We start from the raw sequence: 19,698 nt of genomic DNA on the forward strand, positions 1-19,698 counted from the left end.
AGGGGCGAAGCCATTAAGGAATTGAAACAAGAGGATAAGAATTTTATCAAGGAGGGGGTGATAGGTGAACGCGATGGTGTGGGATAAGATACGGACAGCAGAGTTTTGGATAAATAAATAAATAAATTGGGATGGAGTCCTTTTGAAAGATGTGAAGAGCATTCAGTGCTGAAAATGTCCCATTAGAAATGTGCTCACCAGAACGTTACACACTCTGTACTGCCTCTGATCGCCTGGACAACCCTCTGTATTAGAGAACCTGACAATTGAAAACAAACAAACTGAGGGCCTATTTGATTCATTGAAAGAGCACAGTCATATTTCTGTACCAAAACCAAACCTTTAACTATCGTGTTGTCACCTTGACAAATTCTCTCATGGAGCAGCGGTTTAGAATGACATGACAACAACAACTACAACTTGCATTTATATAGCGCATTTAATGTAGTAAAACATCGCAAGGCGCTTCACAGGAGTGTCTTCAAACAAAATTTGACACCGAGCCACATAAGGAGATATTAGGACAGGTAACCAAAAGCTTGGTCAAAGAGATTTATGGAGCTTCTTAAAGGAGGTAGAGAGGCGAGGAGATTTAGCCGGGGAATTCCAGAGTTTAGGGCCTTGGCAGCTGAAGGCACGGCAGCCAATGGTGGCGCGATGAAAATCAGAACTTCGCAAGAGGCCAGAGTTTTTCTCCTCTCTCCTCCTGAAGGCGATGGCTCATGCTGGGATTGAGGTTCCACCACAGATGCCAAACATGCTCTGGTACCTTATCCAAGTGCCCATTCTTCATATGTGACCCTGGACAGTGTATATCTGAGCTATTCAACCTTGCGGGGCCATCACAGTCCTGGGTTCCATCCACTCAGATACGTCCCTCAGGTGGCTATTCTTCATGTGACTCTAGATTTTGACTGTCTGAGAGTTAGTCACTCCTGAGGGACAGTACACAAAACTCCAATTCTATCCTCTATCCACACACACATTTCTCAGCAAAGAATCATTGGATAGCGATCACTTGTAGTTGATTTCCCACCGCCCCCCCCCCTTGCTTTGCTCAGCGCCCTGGCTGCCCAGCCTAGCTTAAGATCAATGAATAGCACAGAAAGAAAGACTTGCATTTATATAGCACCTTTCACAACCTCAGGACATCCCAAAGCGCTTTAAAGCACTTTTGAAGTGTAGTCACTGTTGTAATGTAGGAAACGCAGCAGCCAGTTTGCACACAGCAAGCTCCCACAAACAGCAATGTGATAATGACCAGATAATCTGTTTTTAGTGATGTTGGTTGAGGGATAAATATTGGCCAGGACACCGGGGATAACTCCTCTGCTCTTCTTCAAAATAGTGTCATGGGGTCTTTTACATGCACCTGAGAGAGCAGACAGGGCTTTGGTTTAATATATATTCTGAAAGACAGCACCTCAGCATTGCACTGGAGTGTCAGCCTAGACTTTTGTGCTTAAAGTCTCTGGAGTGGGACTTGAACCCACTACCTTCTGACTCAGAGGCCAGGGTGCTACCCACTGAGCCACAGCTGACACCTTAAATATGCGCCACCTTGGAGGGAGCTCACTTTCATTGTCATTTCAAAATCCCAAATTAAAATTCCATTATGAAAAATGTGCTCCAAAGCAGGTACAACATTAGCTATGGCATCAAACGGTGCCAGGTAGCCAGCACAAGACTTCAGCGAAGGTCGTTCTCTGGTGACATTACCCCTTTAAGAACTTTTTGCTAATTCCACGAACGTTTCCATTGAGAATGATCCCTCTGGTTATACATTTCTCTCCACCACATTCATAAAAAGTTGCAGATAACTATTTTTGCAGATGTTATTGAAGGAAATGATGTGCACATTTTGAATGGTTTTCCAAAGGGATATTAACCAGTTGATTAATCACTGAAATCATCACTGCTTCCTCCGGGAAACAACAAAGTAGGTAATTTAGGTTTATTCCTCAGCTTATACTTCCGTGCTATAAAACAATTTGAGCCACAGTTAACCCAAAAGTCGCAGGGCTCTGCTGTGACTTCAGTCTACTGAAATTCTGGAGATTGGAAAAGCCTGGAGTTGTACCTGTGGCTGATGCATTAGGTAGTTTAAGAATGTCACTTTCCAGTTACCTTGCTCCTCTCCTGATGGGGTTCAGCTACACGGACACTGACCACACTTTGGCAACTTGTACAAGGAGCCATTCTTCATTGGATAAGGATCAGGAACTGGAACTGTGGCTGATTTCCGCTCCCCCCCCCCGCAATCCAGGGCACTGAGGTCAATTATAGCATCTTAACCACTGTCCCAGCTGAGATCAGGTAATTCCACACAGACTATTCCTTTAAACTAGTAGGACTGGGAATCCATGAGCAGTTCGCTTGATTGGCACCCCATCCACCACCTTAACCATTCACTCCCTCCACTACCGGCGTACCGTGGCTGCAGTGTGTACCATCTACAAGACGCACTGCAGCAACTCGCCAAGGCTTCTTCAGCAGCACCTCCCAAACCTGCGGCCTCTTCCACCTAGAAGGACAAGGGCAGCAGGCGCATGGGAACAACACCACCTCCAAGTCACACACCATCCTGACTTAGAAATATATCGGCCATTCCTTCATCGTTGCTGGGTCAAAATCCTGGAACTCCCTCCCTAACAGCACTTTGGGAGCACCTTCACCACACGGGACTGCAGCGGTTCAAGAAGGTGGCTCACCACCACCTTCTCAAGGGCAACTAGGGATGGGCAATAAATGCCGGCCTTGCCAGCTACTCTCACATCCAAGAATTATTTTTTTAATATACATTTAGAAAGTGGTACACTTCTATCTTAATATCTCATCCATTTCTCTGAAGACCAATTCAAATTTTCAACCCCCCCCCCCCAAACTGCTGCAAACCCAAATTGCTTTTGTGTTGTTAAACCATTTTGTTACAACAAAGTGTTAAAAATAGGGTAAATAATCAAAGGTTATTTTCACAGGTCTGTGACTGGGTAATAGGAGGGCATAAAAATAGGGTTAGTGCGAGAAGCATAAAGGGAGTGTTGCGGAGAATTTTTTTCTCATAAAGGGTTGTTCGAATATGAAGCTATTGAACTTGAGTTGAAGTTAAGAAAGAAAATGTCAAAGGGTACGAGGAAAAGGGCAACGAATTGGGATTAGAAAAGATAGCTCCAGTGGATGAGGTAGCGTCAGCACAGGTAGGAATAGCTTCCTTACGTACAGTATACTCCTGTTAATTCAAAGTCAATTTTCTTGAGTTTTGAAGGTTGAGGGGGCGATCTAATCGAGGTTGTTAAAATGATAAAAGGATCCGATAGGGTAAATACAGAGAAGCTATTTCCTCTGGTGGGGGAATCCAGAATGTGGGGGAATCCAGAACAAGGGGGCATAATCTCACAATTACTCAGGAGTGAAATCGGGAAGCACTTTTTCACACAAAGGGTGGTGGAAATGTGAAATTCTCACCCCCTAAAGGCTGTGAAGGCTGGGGGGGTCAACTGAAGCTTTAAAGACTGAGATCGGCAGATTTTTATTGGGTAACGGTATCCAAGGATATAGGTCTAAGTCGGGTAAAAGGAGTTGAGGTCCAGATCAGCCCTGAGTTAATTGAATGGCGGAACAGGTTTAAGCAATTTCAATAAAACAACACAGAAGGTGTTTTCGCCTAATGTCAGTTTGGATTAACAAGTGATTTGAATGAAGTAACTTTGAATTAAGACGAGCAGACCACACAAGGCTTTCGCTCTTGCTTGAAATCGCTCCTCATAAAAAGGACAAACTTCCCCAGACTTTTATTTTTTTTAAACTACCTTTTAAAAAAAACGTACTTCATTTCTGTCTTACACACAGCTGCAGCAAGCAATTCAAAAAATGCTAATTTGAAAAAAACGCTCCCTTTTCACTGCCTGTAAATATTTTAAAAGTTCCAATCACAGATCGTGCAACACCTGGAAAATGGTTCCGCTTCGGCAGAAATTTGCCCCTCCACTGCCACCAACAGACCAGGGGTGGCACAGAGGAGTAAGTAGCTGTCAGGCAACTTAATTGGACTAACATACAGAACACAATGCATCACATCGAGTGAGACTTTATCAATTTTGTTCAAAGGCCCATGCCCACATTCTCCAAACCATTGCAGTGCACAATTTCCGCCAGCAGAGGGCAGTGCAGCGAGTTACGACCGCGTAACTGTTCCTGTTGGTTTCCAGTGGTGGGACTGGGGTACTGCACTGCAACATGTTTAACGTCGCCTGGATCAGCATTGCTTGAGTCCCATACACTAGTGGGAAGCACATCGTACAGTACAGACAAAAGTTCTGGCCACGTACCTCAAACAGCGCCTGCCCCGGAAGGACGCTCCTCCGCCGCAAGTGCTGGAACAAGCACTCCAGCTGCCCCATGTTGACCACTCACTGGACCATGCCTGACGTCGCTGACGCACTCTGTTCACCCACTGAGATCTTCTTAGCTTCTGATTCGCAGCCAACTTGTGGAAACAGCCATAAATAAAACTATTGAGTCAATCAACACATCTAAAGTGACGCTTTCAAATCCATTACATCAGTCACGTTAAGAGCTACCATAGTTAGTGTGTCCTTTATAAAGTTAATATTTTTAGGTTGGTCAAGGTGGTGCTGGGTATTGGCAGAGTCTTAACCTTTTTGCATCCTGTGTCAGCATTCAGGTTAGGTAGAGCATGAGTAAGATGTGGAGTAAATAATAGAATGATACAGCACAGAAGGAGACCATTCGGCCCATCGTGCTGTGCAGGCTCTTTGACAGAGCTGTCCTATTGGTTCCATTCCTCCGCTCTTTCCCCATAGCCTTGCAAATGTTTCCTTTCAATTATATATCCAATTCGCTTTTGAAAGTTACTATTAAATCTGCTTCCACCACCTATCAGGCAGTGCATTCCAAGTCACTGCGTAAAAAAAATCCTCTTTATCTCCCCACTGTTTTTTTTTGCCAATGACCTTAAATCTGTGTCCTCTGGTTACCGACCCTCTTGCTAATAGAAACAGTTTCTCCTTATTCACTCTATCAAAACGTTTCAGAATTTTGAACACCTCTATTAAAACTCCTCTTAACCTGCTTTGCCCTAAGGAGAACAAACCCAGCTTCTCTAGTCTCCCCACATAACTGGAGTCCCTTATCTTTGCCCCTTTCGATCAGAACAACCACCTTCTTGCTGTTTCTGAACCTGGTGCTGAAGCAAGACATATTTTACCACACAATAGCCATCTTCATGACCAGGGCTGTCGTCCTCACGCTGTTTCCGAGGATAAAGCACTGGAACAAGCTGGTTTGGCACTCAGCCTTAAATCATGGCACACCATCTAGTGAAAGCAATGGCCATCAGAGGTGCTGGGAGCTAAGGTTAACAGCCAAGACCTCCTGCTCCACTGCCCAAGCCTCGGAAACATCATGCAGATGGCAATTCATCCAGACAGTTATTTCCAGTTAAAAATGTCTTATTTTATAAATATATTTTAAAAAGCGAAGGTGGCAATGAACATTTTAAAGATGGATTTATTCAGGAATACAACCATTATGGGACTTATCTCAGAATGTTTCACTGATACTCGGTATTTTGGGTTGTGCTTTCCATTGTGCTGACGCACTTATGTCAGTATCAGTGCCCAGAGTCAGCTGTGGCTCAGTGGCTAGCACACTCACCTCTGAGTCAGAAGGTTGTGGGTTCCTAGTCCCACTCCAGATATTTGAGCACACAAATCTAGGCTGACACTCCAGTGCAGTGCTGAGGGAGTGCTGCACTGTCGGAGGCGCTGTCTTTCGGATGAGACGTTAAACCGAGGCCCCGTCTGCTCTCTCAGGTGGACGTAAAAGATCCCATGGCATTATTTTGAAGAAGAGCAGGGCCTGCTGAGTTTTTCCAGCATTTTCTGTTGTTATTTCCAGCATCCGCAGTATTTTGCTATCATATCGAGTTATCCCCGGTGTCCTGGCCAATATTTATCCCCCACTCAGGAAAAACAGATTACCTGGTCATTATCACATTGCTGTCTGTGGGAGCTTGCTGTGTGCAAATTGGCTACCGTGTTTCCTACATTACAACAGTGACTACACTTCAAAAGTACTTCATTAGCTGTAAAGCGCTTTGAGATGTCTGGTGGTCGTGAAAGGCGCTATATAAATGCAAGTCTTTCATGCTAAATCCAACACTGTGTTTTTAACATCGGTGCTGGAAGATACACCAATAAAAGCAAAACATTCAGTACTTTTTATTGGTAAAATTTGATCAGAGACTTTTCAACGCCACTTCTTCTGAACGCTCATAACTCCAGAGATAATAACAACAACATTAATATATTACCTTTAGCATAGTAAAACATCCCAAGTTGCTTCACAGGAGTGTTATCAGAAAACAATTGACACTGAGCCACATAAGGAGATATTAGGACCGGTGACCAAAAGCTTGGTCAAAGAGGTAGGTTTTAAGGAGCGTCTTAAAGGAAGAGAGGCGGAGAGGTTTAGGGAGGGAATTCCAGAGCTTGGCGCCGTGGCATCTGAAAGTATGGCACCTAATGGTAGAGTGAAGAAAATTAGGGATGCACAAGACACCGGAATTGGAGGAACGCTGAGTTCTCGGGGGTTCTAGGACTAGTGGAGTTTACGGAGATAGGAAGGGGGTGAGGCCACAGAGGGATTCGAACACAAGGATGAGAATTTTTAAATTGAGGCGTTGCTGGACTGGGAGCCAATGTAGGTCAATGAGCAGAGGGGGTGATGGAGAATGAGACTTGGTGCGAGTTAGGATACGGGCCGCAGAGTGTTGGATGAGCTCAGGTTTACGGAAGGTAGAAGATGGGAGCCCAGCCAGGAGAGCGTTGGAATAGTTGAGTCTGGAGGTGCCAAAGGTGTGGATGAAGGTTTCAGCAGCAGATGAGCTGAGGCAGGGGCAACATTACAGAGGTGGAAGTAGGCAGTCTTGGTGATGGAGAGGATATGGGGTTGGAAGCTCAGTTCAGGGTCAAATAATTATCCAGCTGACATGGCAAGGTACCTCTTGGTGCTTCTAAACTCCCAGAGTTTGGGTAGTGTTGGAGTTGAGGCTTGTTCCTCAATGGGAAACAGGTCAGATTTAGGCTGAGAATGCCTATGTTGCTATTTCCTCTTCTAAGTCCTCACCCTGTGGTATATACGAACATATGAACAATGACGGACAGGTAAAGACCCTCTGGTCCATCCAGCCTGTCTCACACAACTGCGATACCTTGTGTAACACAACAAGGCAAATGGAATGTTGGCCTTCATAGCAAGAGGGTTCGAGTACAGGAACAAGGATGTCTTGCTGCAGTTATACAGGGCCTTGGTGAGACCGCACCTTGAGTATTGTGTGCAGTTTTGGCCGCTTTATCTGAGGAAGGATGTTCTTGCCATGGAAGCAGTGCAGCGAAGATTCACCAGGCTGATACCTGGGATGGCAGGAATGACGTATGAGGAGAGATTGTGTCGATTGGGCTTATACTCGCTGGAGTTTAGAAGATTGAGAGGGGATCTCATCGAAACCTATAAAGTTCTGTCAGGCTTGGACAGACTAGATACTGGAAGGATGTTCCCAATGGTCGGGGAGTCCAGAACCAGGGGTCATAGTCTAAGGATAAGGGGTAGGACATTTAGGACTGAAATGAGGAGGAATTTCTTCACCCAGAGAGTGGTGAACCTGTGGAATTCTCTGCCACAGAGGGCGGTGGAGGCCAGTTCATTAAATATATTCAAGAAAGAGTTGGATATATTTCTTAAGGCTAAAGGGATCAAGGGATATGGGGAGAAGGCAGGGACAGGGTACTGAATTTGAACGATCAGCCATGATCTCATTGAATGGCGGAGCAGGCTCGAAGGGCCGAATGGCCTACTCCTGCTCCTATCTTCTATGTTTCTATGTTTCTATATAGACTCCACCCCACCCGGAGCCATGTGATCTCCGGGAGAGGCAAAAAACTGGATTAAAAAAAAAACAGGTCAATTTGGGGAAAAAAATCTGGGAAATTCCTCTCTGACCCATCTAGGCAATCAAAACTAGTCCAGGAGATCACTCTGGCCCTGAGTTCCCTGCAGTACCCACCTTCTGTAAGAGGTGATCTCCGCCCCAGCCAGAAACAGGTCCAGCTCTCGCTTGAAGGAATTCAGCGAGTCCGCGTCCACCGCATGAGACGGCAGCCTGTTCCAAAGGTCCACTGGGAAAAGAACCATCTCCTGACATCTATTCTGAGCTTCCTCACCCACCTGCTGCAAGGAAACGCAAATGGCTGTCCCAGGATTGTGAAATCAGTATCTTAAATGCTTGCTAGAGTCAGATGGGCTGGATTTTCTCAGCCCCGAGGAGGCGGGTATGGAGGCGGGACTGCCGGTAAAGTTGCAGAATTTGGGGGCGGATGGCAAACCCGCCCCCATCCCGCCTCCGTGCCCTCTTGCCAGGAGGCGGGAAGCCGTCCTGCCCCGGGTCCTGTCTCCTCGAGGCGGGGAAGGGATTAAAGTGTGGAGTGGTAAGTATGTAAGGGGAGTGTTATGTGCTTTAAAATGTTCACTTACCTTTGTTTCTGCCTACAGCCTTCAGCCGCTGTGGATCCGGAGTCCCGACATTTTCATTGTAGATTTCACAGACTGGCTGTTGGATCCTCCGAACCAACAGCCAGGTGATTTCTGCAAATTGAAAGGTTTGATGAGTCCTGAACACAAGGTCTCATCAAACTACACAGAATGTCAGTGTTTGACAGCTTCACAGAGCTGTCAAACGCTGACATTCCTTCTTTCAAAAAATCTTGACAGATGGCACATCATACATTGACATGTTCTGTCACTGACTTCCCTAATTGGTCAATCAGGAGAAAATCCCGCTGGTTGGCCAGAAGCTGATGGAGGTGGGATTGAAAGCTGGCAAGCAGCAGTCTCGCCTCCAAAAGCTTCCCATTGACAAAATCCAGCCCATAGAGTCATTACGGCACAGAAGGAGGCCATTCGGCCCATCAAGTCCGTGCCGGCTCTCTGTAGAGCAATCCAGTCAGTCCCATTCCCCCGCTCTCTCCCCGTAGCCCTGCAAGTTTATTTCCCTCAAATGCCTATCCAGTCTCCCCTTGAAAACATTGAGTGCCTCCGCTTCCACCACTTCCCTTGGCAGCGAGTTCCAGGTCCTCACCACTCGCTGTGTTAAGAAGTTTTTCCTCACATCCCCCCTGTATCTCTTGCCCAAAACCTTAAATCTGTGTCCCCTAGTCCTTGTACCATCAGTTAATGGGAACAGCCTTTTTCTGTCTACCTTATTCAAACCAGTCATAATCTTGTACACCTCTATCAAATCACCCCGCAACCTCCTTTGCTCTAAGGAGAACAACTCTAGCTTCTCCAACCTAACCTTGTATCTAAAATCCCTCATCCCCGGAACCATGCTGGTAAATCTCCTCTGCACCCTCTCAAGGACCTTCACATCCTTCCTAAAGTGTGGTGACCAGAACTGGACACAATACTCCAGTTGTGGCCTAACCAGCACTTTATAAAGGTTCAGCATAACTTCCCTGCTTTTGTAGTCAATACCTCTATTTATGAAGCCCAAGATCCCATATGCTTTGCTAGCCACTCTCTCAATATGTCCTGCCACCTTCAAAGATCCATGCACATGAAACCCCAGGTCCCTCTGTCCCTGCACACTCTTTAAAACTGTGCCATTAAGTCTATACTGCCTCTCCCTATCCCTTCTGCCAAAATGCATCACCTCACACTTCTCTGTATGTTTGAGTTTATCATCAAATGAGGCTTGTGAATACCCTGGTGTTCCCCTATAATATGCTGTAGCTTTAAGTCATATGTAATGGACCATTAACACCCCACATTACACACTGTGATATAGTAGTCTGATAACAAGCTTTTACCATCAGACATCAATAAAATATGATACTCAAGCACCTACCACATGCAGGGAAAAGGGGGTGAAATAGTAGTATATCAGATTCACCTTGGTTTTTAATCATCTTCCCAACTGCATTCCTTGTAACACGTACATGCCTGTTTCAATTTCTCCCTTATCATTCCAAACTGTCAATTAATCCTTTCGGTGCCACGGTCAAGTTTATTCACCCAGGCACTTCTGAACTCCAGAAACCACATGTTCAGCAGCCTCTTCAGTGTTTTGGTGCAAATTCTTATAGCTCAGATTTGATCGAGTTACGTCTGTGTCAGCCGTGGCTCAGTTGACAGCGCTCGTGCCTCTGGGTCCGAAGGTTGTGAGTTCATAGTTCCACTCCACAGACGTGAGCATAAAGATCTAGGCTGACACTCCAGTGCAGTGCTGAGGGAGTGCTGCACTGTCGGAGGTGCCGTCTTTCGGATGAGACGTTAAACCGAGGCCCCGTCTGCTCTCTCAGGTGGACGTAAAAGATCCCATGCCACTATTTCGAAGAAGAGCAGGGGGAGTTCTCCCCGGTGTCCTGCCCAATATTTATCCCTCAATCAACATCGCAAAAACAGATTATCTGGTCATTATCACATTGCTGTTTGTGGGAGCTTGCTGTGCACAAATTGGCTGCTGCTTCTCCTACATTACGACAGTGACTCCACTTCAAAAGTACTTCATTGGCGGTAAAGTGCTTTGGGACGTCCTGAGGTTGTGAAAGGCGCTATATAAATGCAAGTCTTTCTTTCTTTTATTGATGATGCATCCATCTTAACCTTCAACGTCTGTGCTTTCAACTGGTTGGAAACCTGTCCTCTAAAGGTGATTATCAGCCAATGAAAACTCATCTTTGCTCCCAGTTCCAATATGGATAGTGGAAGAAAGATAACGAAACAACAACAACAACTTGCATTTATGTAGCGCCTTTAACGTAGTAAATCGCCCCAAGGCGCTTCGCAGGAGCTCAGTCAGAAGACAAAAGATTTCTTAAGGAAATAGGAAAGGATGCTTAGGTGAAAGTAGGTAGCAAAAAAGTAGCATTAAATGTTATCAACGGACAGAAAGAAAATAGGGAAAATGTGGACAACAGGACAACCAAAATTAAAGTGCTTAAGAAAAATTGGGGTAGAGATTGGTTTAGGACAATTTTCGGGTGCAATTGGGGGCAACAAACAATCAGTGCATCCGAAGAGGGAGGCCCGACGATCGTGAGAAATTGGTGAGTGAAGCACAGTTATGCTGGACGTTGTAAGCTTTTTATTTCGACTGGCATTAAATTGACAGCAAGACCAATTCTTTTGAAACAATTTGGAATAAGTTTATTAAACACACAAACTCATGCAAGTTTATTAAACACACACACTCATGCACATCAAAACAATAGCCTGCTGGTATGTATGGACTCTACTCGATTACAACAGGTAAGGTAATGGGTTAGATTTACACAGACTGGTACTTCCCTGAGTCAAGCAATGCACGCGGCCTTTTTCCTTGCTTCTTGGTCTGGTCTGTAGAGGGAGGGCGTCTTGTTTTACCGCGTGGTCATCCAGAGAGAGAGAGAGAGAGAGAGAGCGAGCCTTTGGGTTCCTTGTTTTATATCTTTTTAAGTCCATTGTCTCTAGTCTCAATTGCTAAGACCCCAGGATTGGGTCTTAGATTCATGGCAGTTCTTGATTGGCTTTCCTTTGAACATGTGTCAGTCTGCAGTGGCTGGAGCCATTTCTTGCTTAAGTTAATTGTTTGTTGACACCTTTTAGTGGCTCTTGAGTTTCGATGGTGAGTTTCGATGGTGTCTCTGTGGGGGGTTATCCTGTTATGCAGGTTTCCTTTGTTAAGTTTCGCGCCATTGCCTTACCCAGGGGAGATCCATACACATCAAATTTATCTTTATTACATACATCTTTCTTAATAGTCTCGAGTCCATCACACATACAAAACATATATTTTTATTCTTACAACGTGGTCGAGCTAGATCTGGCAATTGATGACTAGGCCAGTTGTGCACCACGTATGCTTGAGAGAACACCTATTTGATTAAAGGGAGCAAAGAAGTTAGCAAATTATCAAATGGAGTCAGATGGGTGGAGGGTGGTGATTGATTGGCTGCGAACAAGGGTATCGACAGCAGAGATGAGCGGGTGGTTAGAGAGGTCAACAGCAGTAGAGGTGTCGTGGGTGGAGAGTGGAAGGTGAGTTGGAATTTTGTGAGTGAGTTTATAAGGGAGTTTGAGAGTTTAATGCTTAGGCAGATTGTGAGAATAGTGGGATTGGCGGAGGATAGGGGAATGAGGGTGGTAAGGGAGACAAGGAAATGGATGGAGATTGCCTGGTCAATAATCAAGACCTCAGGTGCAGAGAGGCCACGAGAGATGACAGAGTCGAGAGGGTAGCCAGGGAGTTGGGTCAGAGAGTTTATATGAAGGGTGATAGTGAGATGCGACAGGGAGATGGTGAGAGTTAGGGGACTAGAAGATTTGTAGTGTAACTTGAAAGCACTAAGGATGAAGAGGTGATTGATCAGAGACTGAGGGAAGAGAGATGGGAGAACATCTCGGTTAAGCAGTCAATGTGGGCTTGGTGTGGGGGGGCATAAACAATGAGGATTTTAAAAGAGAGGTGTGAATCATCATCCTTAAATTAACAATAAAACCACACCTTTAGTTCTTACATAGAAGATAGGAGCAGGAGTAGGCCATTTGGTCCCTTGAGCCTGCTCCGCCATTTAATGAGTACATGGCTGATCATCCAAATACAGTACCCTGTCCCTGTTATCTCCCCATATCCCTTGATCCCTTTAGCCTTAAGAAATATATCTAACTCCTTCTTGAATATATTTAATGAATTGGCCTCAACTGCCTTCTGTGGTAGAGAATTCCACAGGTTCACCACTCTCTGGGTGAAGAAATTCCTCCTCATCTCTGTCATAAATGGCTTACCCCTTATCCTTAGACTGTGACCCCTGGTTCTGGACTCCCCCGCCATCGGGAACATCCTTCCTGCATCTAGTCTGTCTAGTCCTGTTAGAATGTTATAAGTTTCAATGAGATCCCCTCTCATTCTTCTAAACTCCTTCGTCTACCTAGTCAGCAAAAGACAAATGAATGTGTTATCCCCTCCCCGACTAAAATTACTGGGTTATCAAGAGAGGAGTCAGTGGGAGGCAACATCTGTAGATCTTTAGCACTAGGCCCAAAGCCCTGACGAGACACAAGGAGATTGGATCCCTTACACCCTCTCTCAGCTGCATGAGAAACAGACACCTCTGACTATAACCCCGTGGAAACCACATGGAACAGATGCAAACAGAGGCTTTCATACCACTATGAACACTGGGATAGTCATGCCTCCATAGTGATCTCATGAATATTTGGCTGGTCGGCACAATCCAGCTATTAACTCTACAAGCCTACAAAGAAACCTGCAGTTGCGAGACGTTTTGTCATTTTATTGCCATCGCAGTGTTGTGCATCCACCCACTGAACAACAAAATAGTGACAGAATGCCTCCGTACACTTTTCAACTTAATGGGATGGTCGCATCCAATCTCGGCCTAACATTAGGGTTTCCTCCTCAAATCCATACTGATCTAATTCAAAATTTAAGATCTTAATTCAGAATGCATCCAGTTGGAAATGCAGCCACGTGTGTAGAACCGCTGGAGGGGGAAAAAATAACTTCCTCCAATTTAAACAGACTACCTCCTCTCCTGTGGGAGGTCACGATTACTACCCGAGGATTGCAATTTCTTACATGTACGGACTGCGCTGGTAATTCAAGAGGCATGGCTATCCCAGCATTCATAGAGGTACGAAAACCCTTCATTAAAACTCCAGCATAAATACCTGCAAATTCCATGGCCAGGCATGCTGCAAAGGAAGAAAGACAAACACAAAAAAAGAGAGAGAGAGAGTGAAACAGGAAAAAAGAAGATAAGGAGGAGCCAAGTAGAACACACCTGCCCATCTTCTGCAAACCCATGTGCCAGAAGCAGTTTGCTAGTTTTAGGCGTGTTTATGTTTTTGGGCACGTGACCTCAGACATGCGGCCTGTGGCTATAAAGCTCACACCTCGGCTCTTCCCGATGTTGACAGCTTTGAGTTTAAAAAAGAACTAGCCTGGAGACAAATCAACAGATGCGCCAAATTTGGGGGAACGATTGCCGACAGGCCGAACGGTTTTCCCAAGTCACAGCATGGCGTGTGGCACTGATTCGTAGTTCAGTTTTAACCTGATTAACACAGACCCGAAGAACCCGTTCACCAAGGAGAGGAAACTATGGATTATTTCTCTGGTTGTCCTTGTACATGCGACTAAATTACACATAAAGCACAAAATGCTGATGCACGTGTGTAAAGATTTTAAAGTGTGAAGAGAAATTGAATCACTGACACGCAACTTGCTGAAGAAATAGAAATATTGTTGGCTATTTCAATCTTTTATCACTCACTTCTAGATATAAACAATTAAAAAAAAAGATTTTCTAGTCTTCAAGTTGCCCCCACACTGGCATATCCTTGCCGAGAGAGCAGATGTGTAGCTTACTCTCAGCCCTTGATCTCGGACATATTAAAAAATCTTCTTTACACGCACTTCCTGTCCACAAACCTTACTTCCTGTTGTCATGATTTTTGGTCACGCTTTTACATCAACCTTCCTATGTAAAAATTTCTCATTCAGTTTTGCTATGTCAACCGTAACGATCTAGTTGTAAGCTCTCGTCACTAAGTGGCTCTTTAGAGCAAGATTCTGAAGTCTAACTCCCAACTCTGCCACCATCTTCTAAATATATTTAAAATACCCTCTTATATTCATCAATACAAAAGCAAAATGCTGCAGCTGCTGGAAATCTGAAATAAAAACAGAAAATGCTGGAAATACTCAGCAGGTCAGGCAGCATCTGTGAAGAGAGAGAAACAGAGTTAACGTTTCAGGTTGATGGCCCTTCGTCAGAACATCAACAGAACTTTCTGATGAAAGGTCATCGACCTGAAATGTTAACTCTGTTTCTCTTTCCACTGAATTGAAATTCATGCGGGTACCATAACGGGCGGGCAATCTGCTCTGCCAGTTTACCATCCAAGCAGTGAAGGTGAACATTACCTTCATTACCTCTTTTCAGATGACGGACCTGCTGCGTGTTTCCAGTACGCTATCTTTTTATTTCAGATTTTCACTGTTTGCAGTTTTTCCTTAATGGAGCAATAACTTGGCAGCTCGCTGCACGAGTAATAGAATTCTTATTTTCTTTTTCAATGGGATTTTGCAAAGTCGCCTTCCCCCCACCCCATGTCAGGAACACACCTCCTGCCGCTCCCCCCCCCTCCCCTAAATGCCACTCTGAAACTTACTACCAGGAGGTGCACGAGAATAGCCTAGGGTGAATTTCCCTCTCTGTGGGGAAGACTTGTACTTCTACCCCCAGCAAAACACTGAGACATACGAACATAATGGGCCAGTAATTCCGGTCCCAATGCGTGAGTACGGACTGGGCACTCACGCGTGGGCCCGTTGGAAGTGCCGGATTTCAGCACGCACAGCGCATGCGGGGGAAACCGGCATTTCCTGTCCTCTGAACCAAGGGGTTCAGAGGACGAATGCGTGCGCGCAGGAGTCTGCGCGTGCGCGCTGAAATTCCTTTTTTTCCACAGGTTTGCGCGTGTGTAAGGGCCTCTCCTTTTTACAAATGTAAAAAGGAGACGTAAAGACTTCATTCTTTAAGGTAAGTGGTCTATTACTTAAAATTATAACATTTTTTCCACAGCTTTATTGTTTTTAAAGACTTTACAGTAAGGTAAGTGTAGTTTTAGACTCGATTTTTAAAAAAATTATTTTTTTCAAAAATGTGATTAATTGTTTAAAATAGTTTTTTTAAAGTTATTTATAGTTTATTTAATTATTGGGATGTTTTTTAAAATTTTATTTAAAGTTAAACTAGTCTTTTGGGCGCCCGTACTTTTCATGAGTTTGACAGTTCTTACTATCAAACTCATGAATGAAGTTTCCCCTCCCCTGACTGGCTGTACAGTGCTCACTTGCACACGCGGCAAGCCCCCGAACCTAATTTCTGGGCCCTTAGAAATTAGGGATGAGAAAGGCCATTCTGCCCAACAAAGCTCAATCCTCTAGCACCCTAGTTCTCCTGTTGTGACATCTAATGGTGACTTTGAACAACCCCGATGTTTTTGCCTCTATTTCCTCGCTGGGTAGATCATTCCAAACACTTATCAATCGCTGAATAAAGTTCATGCTGTTGTCTGTTCTAAATTTACATTTTACCAAACCAAATAACCCCTTTAAAAAGGAGTTGGACAAACATCTGGTTGGCAATAGGATTAGTGATTGCAGAGATAGGTGTAGATCGAGGTGAAACACTCCACAGGACACATGGCTCTTATGTTGTCGGAGGATGGGGGAGGGAGGAACATAAGAAATAGCAGCAGGAGTCGGCCATTCAGCCCCTCGAGCCTACTCCGCCATTCAATAAGATCATGGCTGATCATCGACCTCAACTCCACTTTCCCGCCCGATCCCCATATCCCTTGATTCCCCTAGAGTCCAAAAATCTATCGATCTCAGCCTTGAATATACTCAACGACTGAGCATTCACAGCCCTCTGGGGCAGAGAATTCCAAAGATTCACAACCCTCTGCGTGAGGAGGGGAGAATATTGCCTTAAGGAGAGGTCTGAATAGTAGAGATGTGAGGGCTAATGAATATTCTGGATTTCTGTTTCATTACCTTTAAGGATTGGGCAGTATTTATGTAAAACCTGCCCTAACAAGGTGAAATGGGTGAGATAGAGTTAATAGGAATAGATTTTACATGACGTGTGGAAGGACGGGGCTCAATGGGCCAAATGGCATGTTCTTGTTCCACGTTTCCTTAGCCATGCAGTTGTGGGTAATTCAGCACATGATGAATTGCGGGGGCAATGCCCATGTTGTACAACTCCATGGTGATGTAAGAAAACTACTAGGCACTTGGTCTCAGCGTTAAACAAAGCTTTAATCAACTGTTTTACAACATGGAGGTCTAGTTGTGTCCTTCACTAGTTCCTGTTAAGAATGTCCTGCGCAAGCTGGGCCCGTGCCCAAGTATTTATACTCTCCCTGGACAGCGCCGCCCGCAGGCCGCTCAGTTGATTCATGTCACATGGTGCATCATTTTGAAGTTCCAACACGTTTTGCCAGTCACGACGAGTAGGAACGCCATTCCTTTTTATAAACAAAGGGCCAAAGATGCTCCAGAAGCTACGACCAAAATACCGACCCAACCACCCTCAAATCTATGTGGGATCCGTCACAGAAACCCAAAATAGCTTCGTTGGGCCTGAAGCTGATTCCTGTTTTTTCTAGAAGACTTGGCTCGTGCTTTGTACGGATTTGACTATTTTACCAGCATCCCCAGAGGGCTGATAATTTATCGTTTGCAGTTTGTGGTCTGACGATGACTTCAGAGTAGAGCTAATTTGCTGGGAAAATAGGGCTCATCATATTACCAGATCTACAGGGGAGCAAGACAACTGACACTTTAAAGAATAGCGACTGCCATAATCTGTGATTCAGAAATGAGAGGGTCTCACTGATGATGGAAATTATTTAATACTGATGTGGTGTCTAATGCCAAATAAGCAGGATACTAGTGGGGGCTGGAAAACGGGGGTGGGGGGGGATTTACAGGATGCAAGGATGTTTTTGTATAATTAAAACAATCTTATCCGATGCATTCCTTTTATTTCTTCTCAGGATGTGGGCAACATTGGCACGGCTCCATGTGCTGCCCAGCCCTCGTTGAGAAGGTAGTGTGTGGGCGTTTTTTGTTGAAGCTATTGTTTATACAATGGGGTTGGCTCACAAGATCATTAAGGGACAGTTTGGGTCACTTGTAGGCCAGACCAGGTAGGGGCAGCAGACTCCCTTACCTGAAGGTAACTCTTTTCCCTTATTGGCCCAGGATTTTTCTCTGCTTTTTTTGCCTTTCCCAGGAGATTACATGGCGACGGGGTGGGGGGTGGTGGGGCGGATAGGAAGTGTCTAGTCATGATGCTCCAGCCATCATGAGTGTGGGCCAGGCTTGATAAAGAAAGAAAAGACTTGCATTTATATAGCGCCTTTGACGACCTCCGAACATTCTAAAGCGCTTTACAGCCAATAAGTATTTTTGAAGGGTAGTTACTGTTGTAATGTAGGAAAACAATTTGCGCACAGCAAGGTCCCACAAATAGTAATAAGATAACAACCAGATAATCTGCTTTTCAGTGATGTTGATTGAGGGATAAATATTGGCCAAGGTACCAGGGAGAACTGCCCAGCTCTTCAAAATAGTGCTGTGGGATCTTTTACATCCACCTGTGAGGGCCTCAGTTTAATGCCTCATCCTGGAGACAGCATCTACCAACAGTGCAGCACCTCTCTCAGTGCTGCATCAGCCTGGATTGCGCTCTCAAGTCTCTGGCGTGGGGCTTGACCCCCCCACGACCTTCTGACTCTGAGGCAAGATCGCTACCCACCGAGCCACAGCTGACTCTTGATGGGCCAGCTGTTTTTTATCCTGCCTGTCATTTTCATATGGTCGTAAGAACAGTTAGATTTTCCATGGTCATGCTGGCCCATAAATGACCAGCTTTATTAAATTCAATTTCAGAGTTGGCCATGGTGGGATTCGAATTCACACGCGCTGGGCATCTAGTTTCATAATCACTACACTGCTGTCACCTAACATTTAAATGGACCCAGGTTGTATTAAATATTAGCTTCACACTATATTGCCCTCTGACCTTCGTCTTTAAACTATATATTGGCCTTGAATTTGCGGTCGGAAGCGTACCTCCAAAGTACGCCTCTGTCCCGCCAAATATTTCTGTACTTACCTCCTGGCTGCACAGTTATGGAGAGTTCCCTTCTCGGTCCTGCAGGCGTAGGCCTGCGTAAAGGCCCACAGATACCAGGGGCGCACGTGGTTCGCAAGCGTCCGTGGGGTCACGTGGGCCCGGTCAACCAATCAAAAAGGGGGGTTCCTATGATGCTTATTCCACTTACGTACGGAAATCCCCAAATAAATAAGAATTCATGCCACTTAAAAAAAAAAGTTCCACATGTTCAAGATTAATTAAAAGACCCTTTAATTAAGCATTTAAAATAAAAATGTAATTTTTTGAAAAATAAGTTTAAAGATTTTAAAACGGGCCAAAATTTACCTAAACTAATTTTAAGGGTATGCGTATTTTTAAATAATTTCTAAAATTGTATTTTAACATGTATTTTAACCCTTACGCTGGTAAAAAGAAGGCCTTACACCTGCTTTTACCAGGCGTAAGGTTTGATGGGCATTCGCTGGGCAGTAGTTGGGCAAATAGCCCCAACTCTCCGCCAGCGAAAGTGAGTTTGCAGCAGATGCGAACGCTCTGTCAAGGAGAAACTTGACAGATCGCAAGTTCCGGGTTTTCGCGCAGGCAGGAACCCGGGACTTGCGGGGCTTTTCAGAAGGCTTCCGACAGTGCGTACGCCACAGAAACCACTGTACTTTCAGGCCCATTGTCATTTTTAAAATTTACTTCTCTTCGTGGTTCCCTTCTTCGGGTCCCTTTCTTCTATCTCACCCTCTCAGCAGAACAATGGGGGGGCTTGGGGGTTTCCTCTGCTCCCGGGTATCTGCCAATGCCGTTCTTCAGCCACTAGGAGTGCTAGAACATCCAAGGGTATCTACAGGAAACTCGTTTAAAAGGCACCTAAATATCCGGAACTCTCTATTAACCGGCAACATTCAGGAGTAGGTTCAGGTAAGTTTTACTG

The 19,698-nt window shown here is 45.0% G+C and overlaps 1 protein-coding gene across 1 annotated transcript in view; it reads right to left on the reverse strand.

Annotated features, from left to right (window-relative positions):
• The window catches only part of LOC147108084 (ADAMTS-like protein 5), a 146,881-nt gene that overhangs the window by 43,167 nt on the left and 84,016 nt on the right, over positions 1 to 19,698 (reverse strand). Inside the window, exons 3-4 of the mRNA XM_086004551.1 lie at positions 4,329 to 4,486; positions 199 to 259 (exon numbers count right to left, since the gene is read on the reverse strand). Of these exons, the coding sequence (XP_085860677.1) occupies positions 199 to 259; positions 4,329 to 4,486 (219 nt within the window). The remainder of the gene's footprint in view (positions 1 to 198; positions 260 to 4,328; positions 4,487 to 19,698) is intronic.

Source organism: Somniosus microcephalus, chromosome 13 (assembly GCF_052327205.1).
Source record: "Somniosus microcephalus isolate GS21.2 chromosome 13, FLI_Smic_1.0, whole genome shotgun sequence".
NCBI lineage: Eukaryota > Metazoa > Chordata > Chondrichthyes > Squaliformes > Somniosidae > Somniosus > Somniosus microcephalus.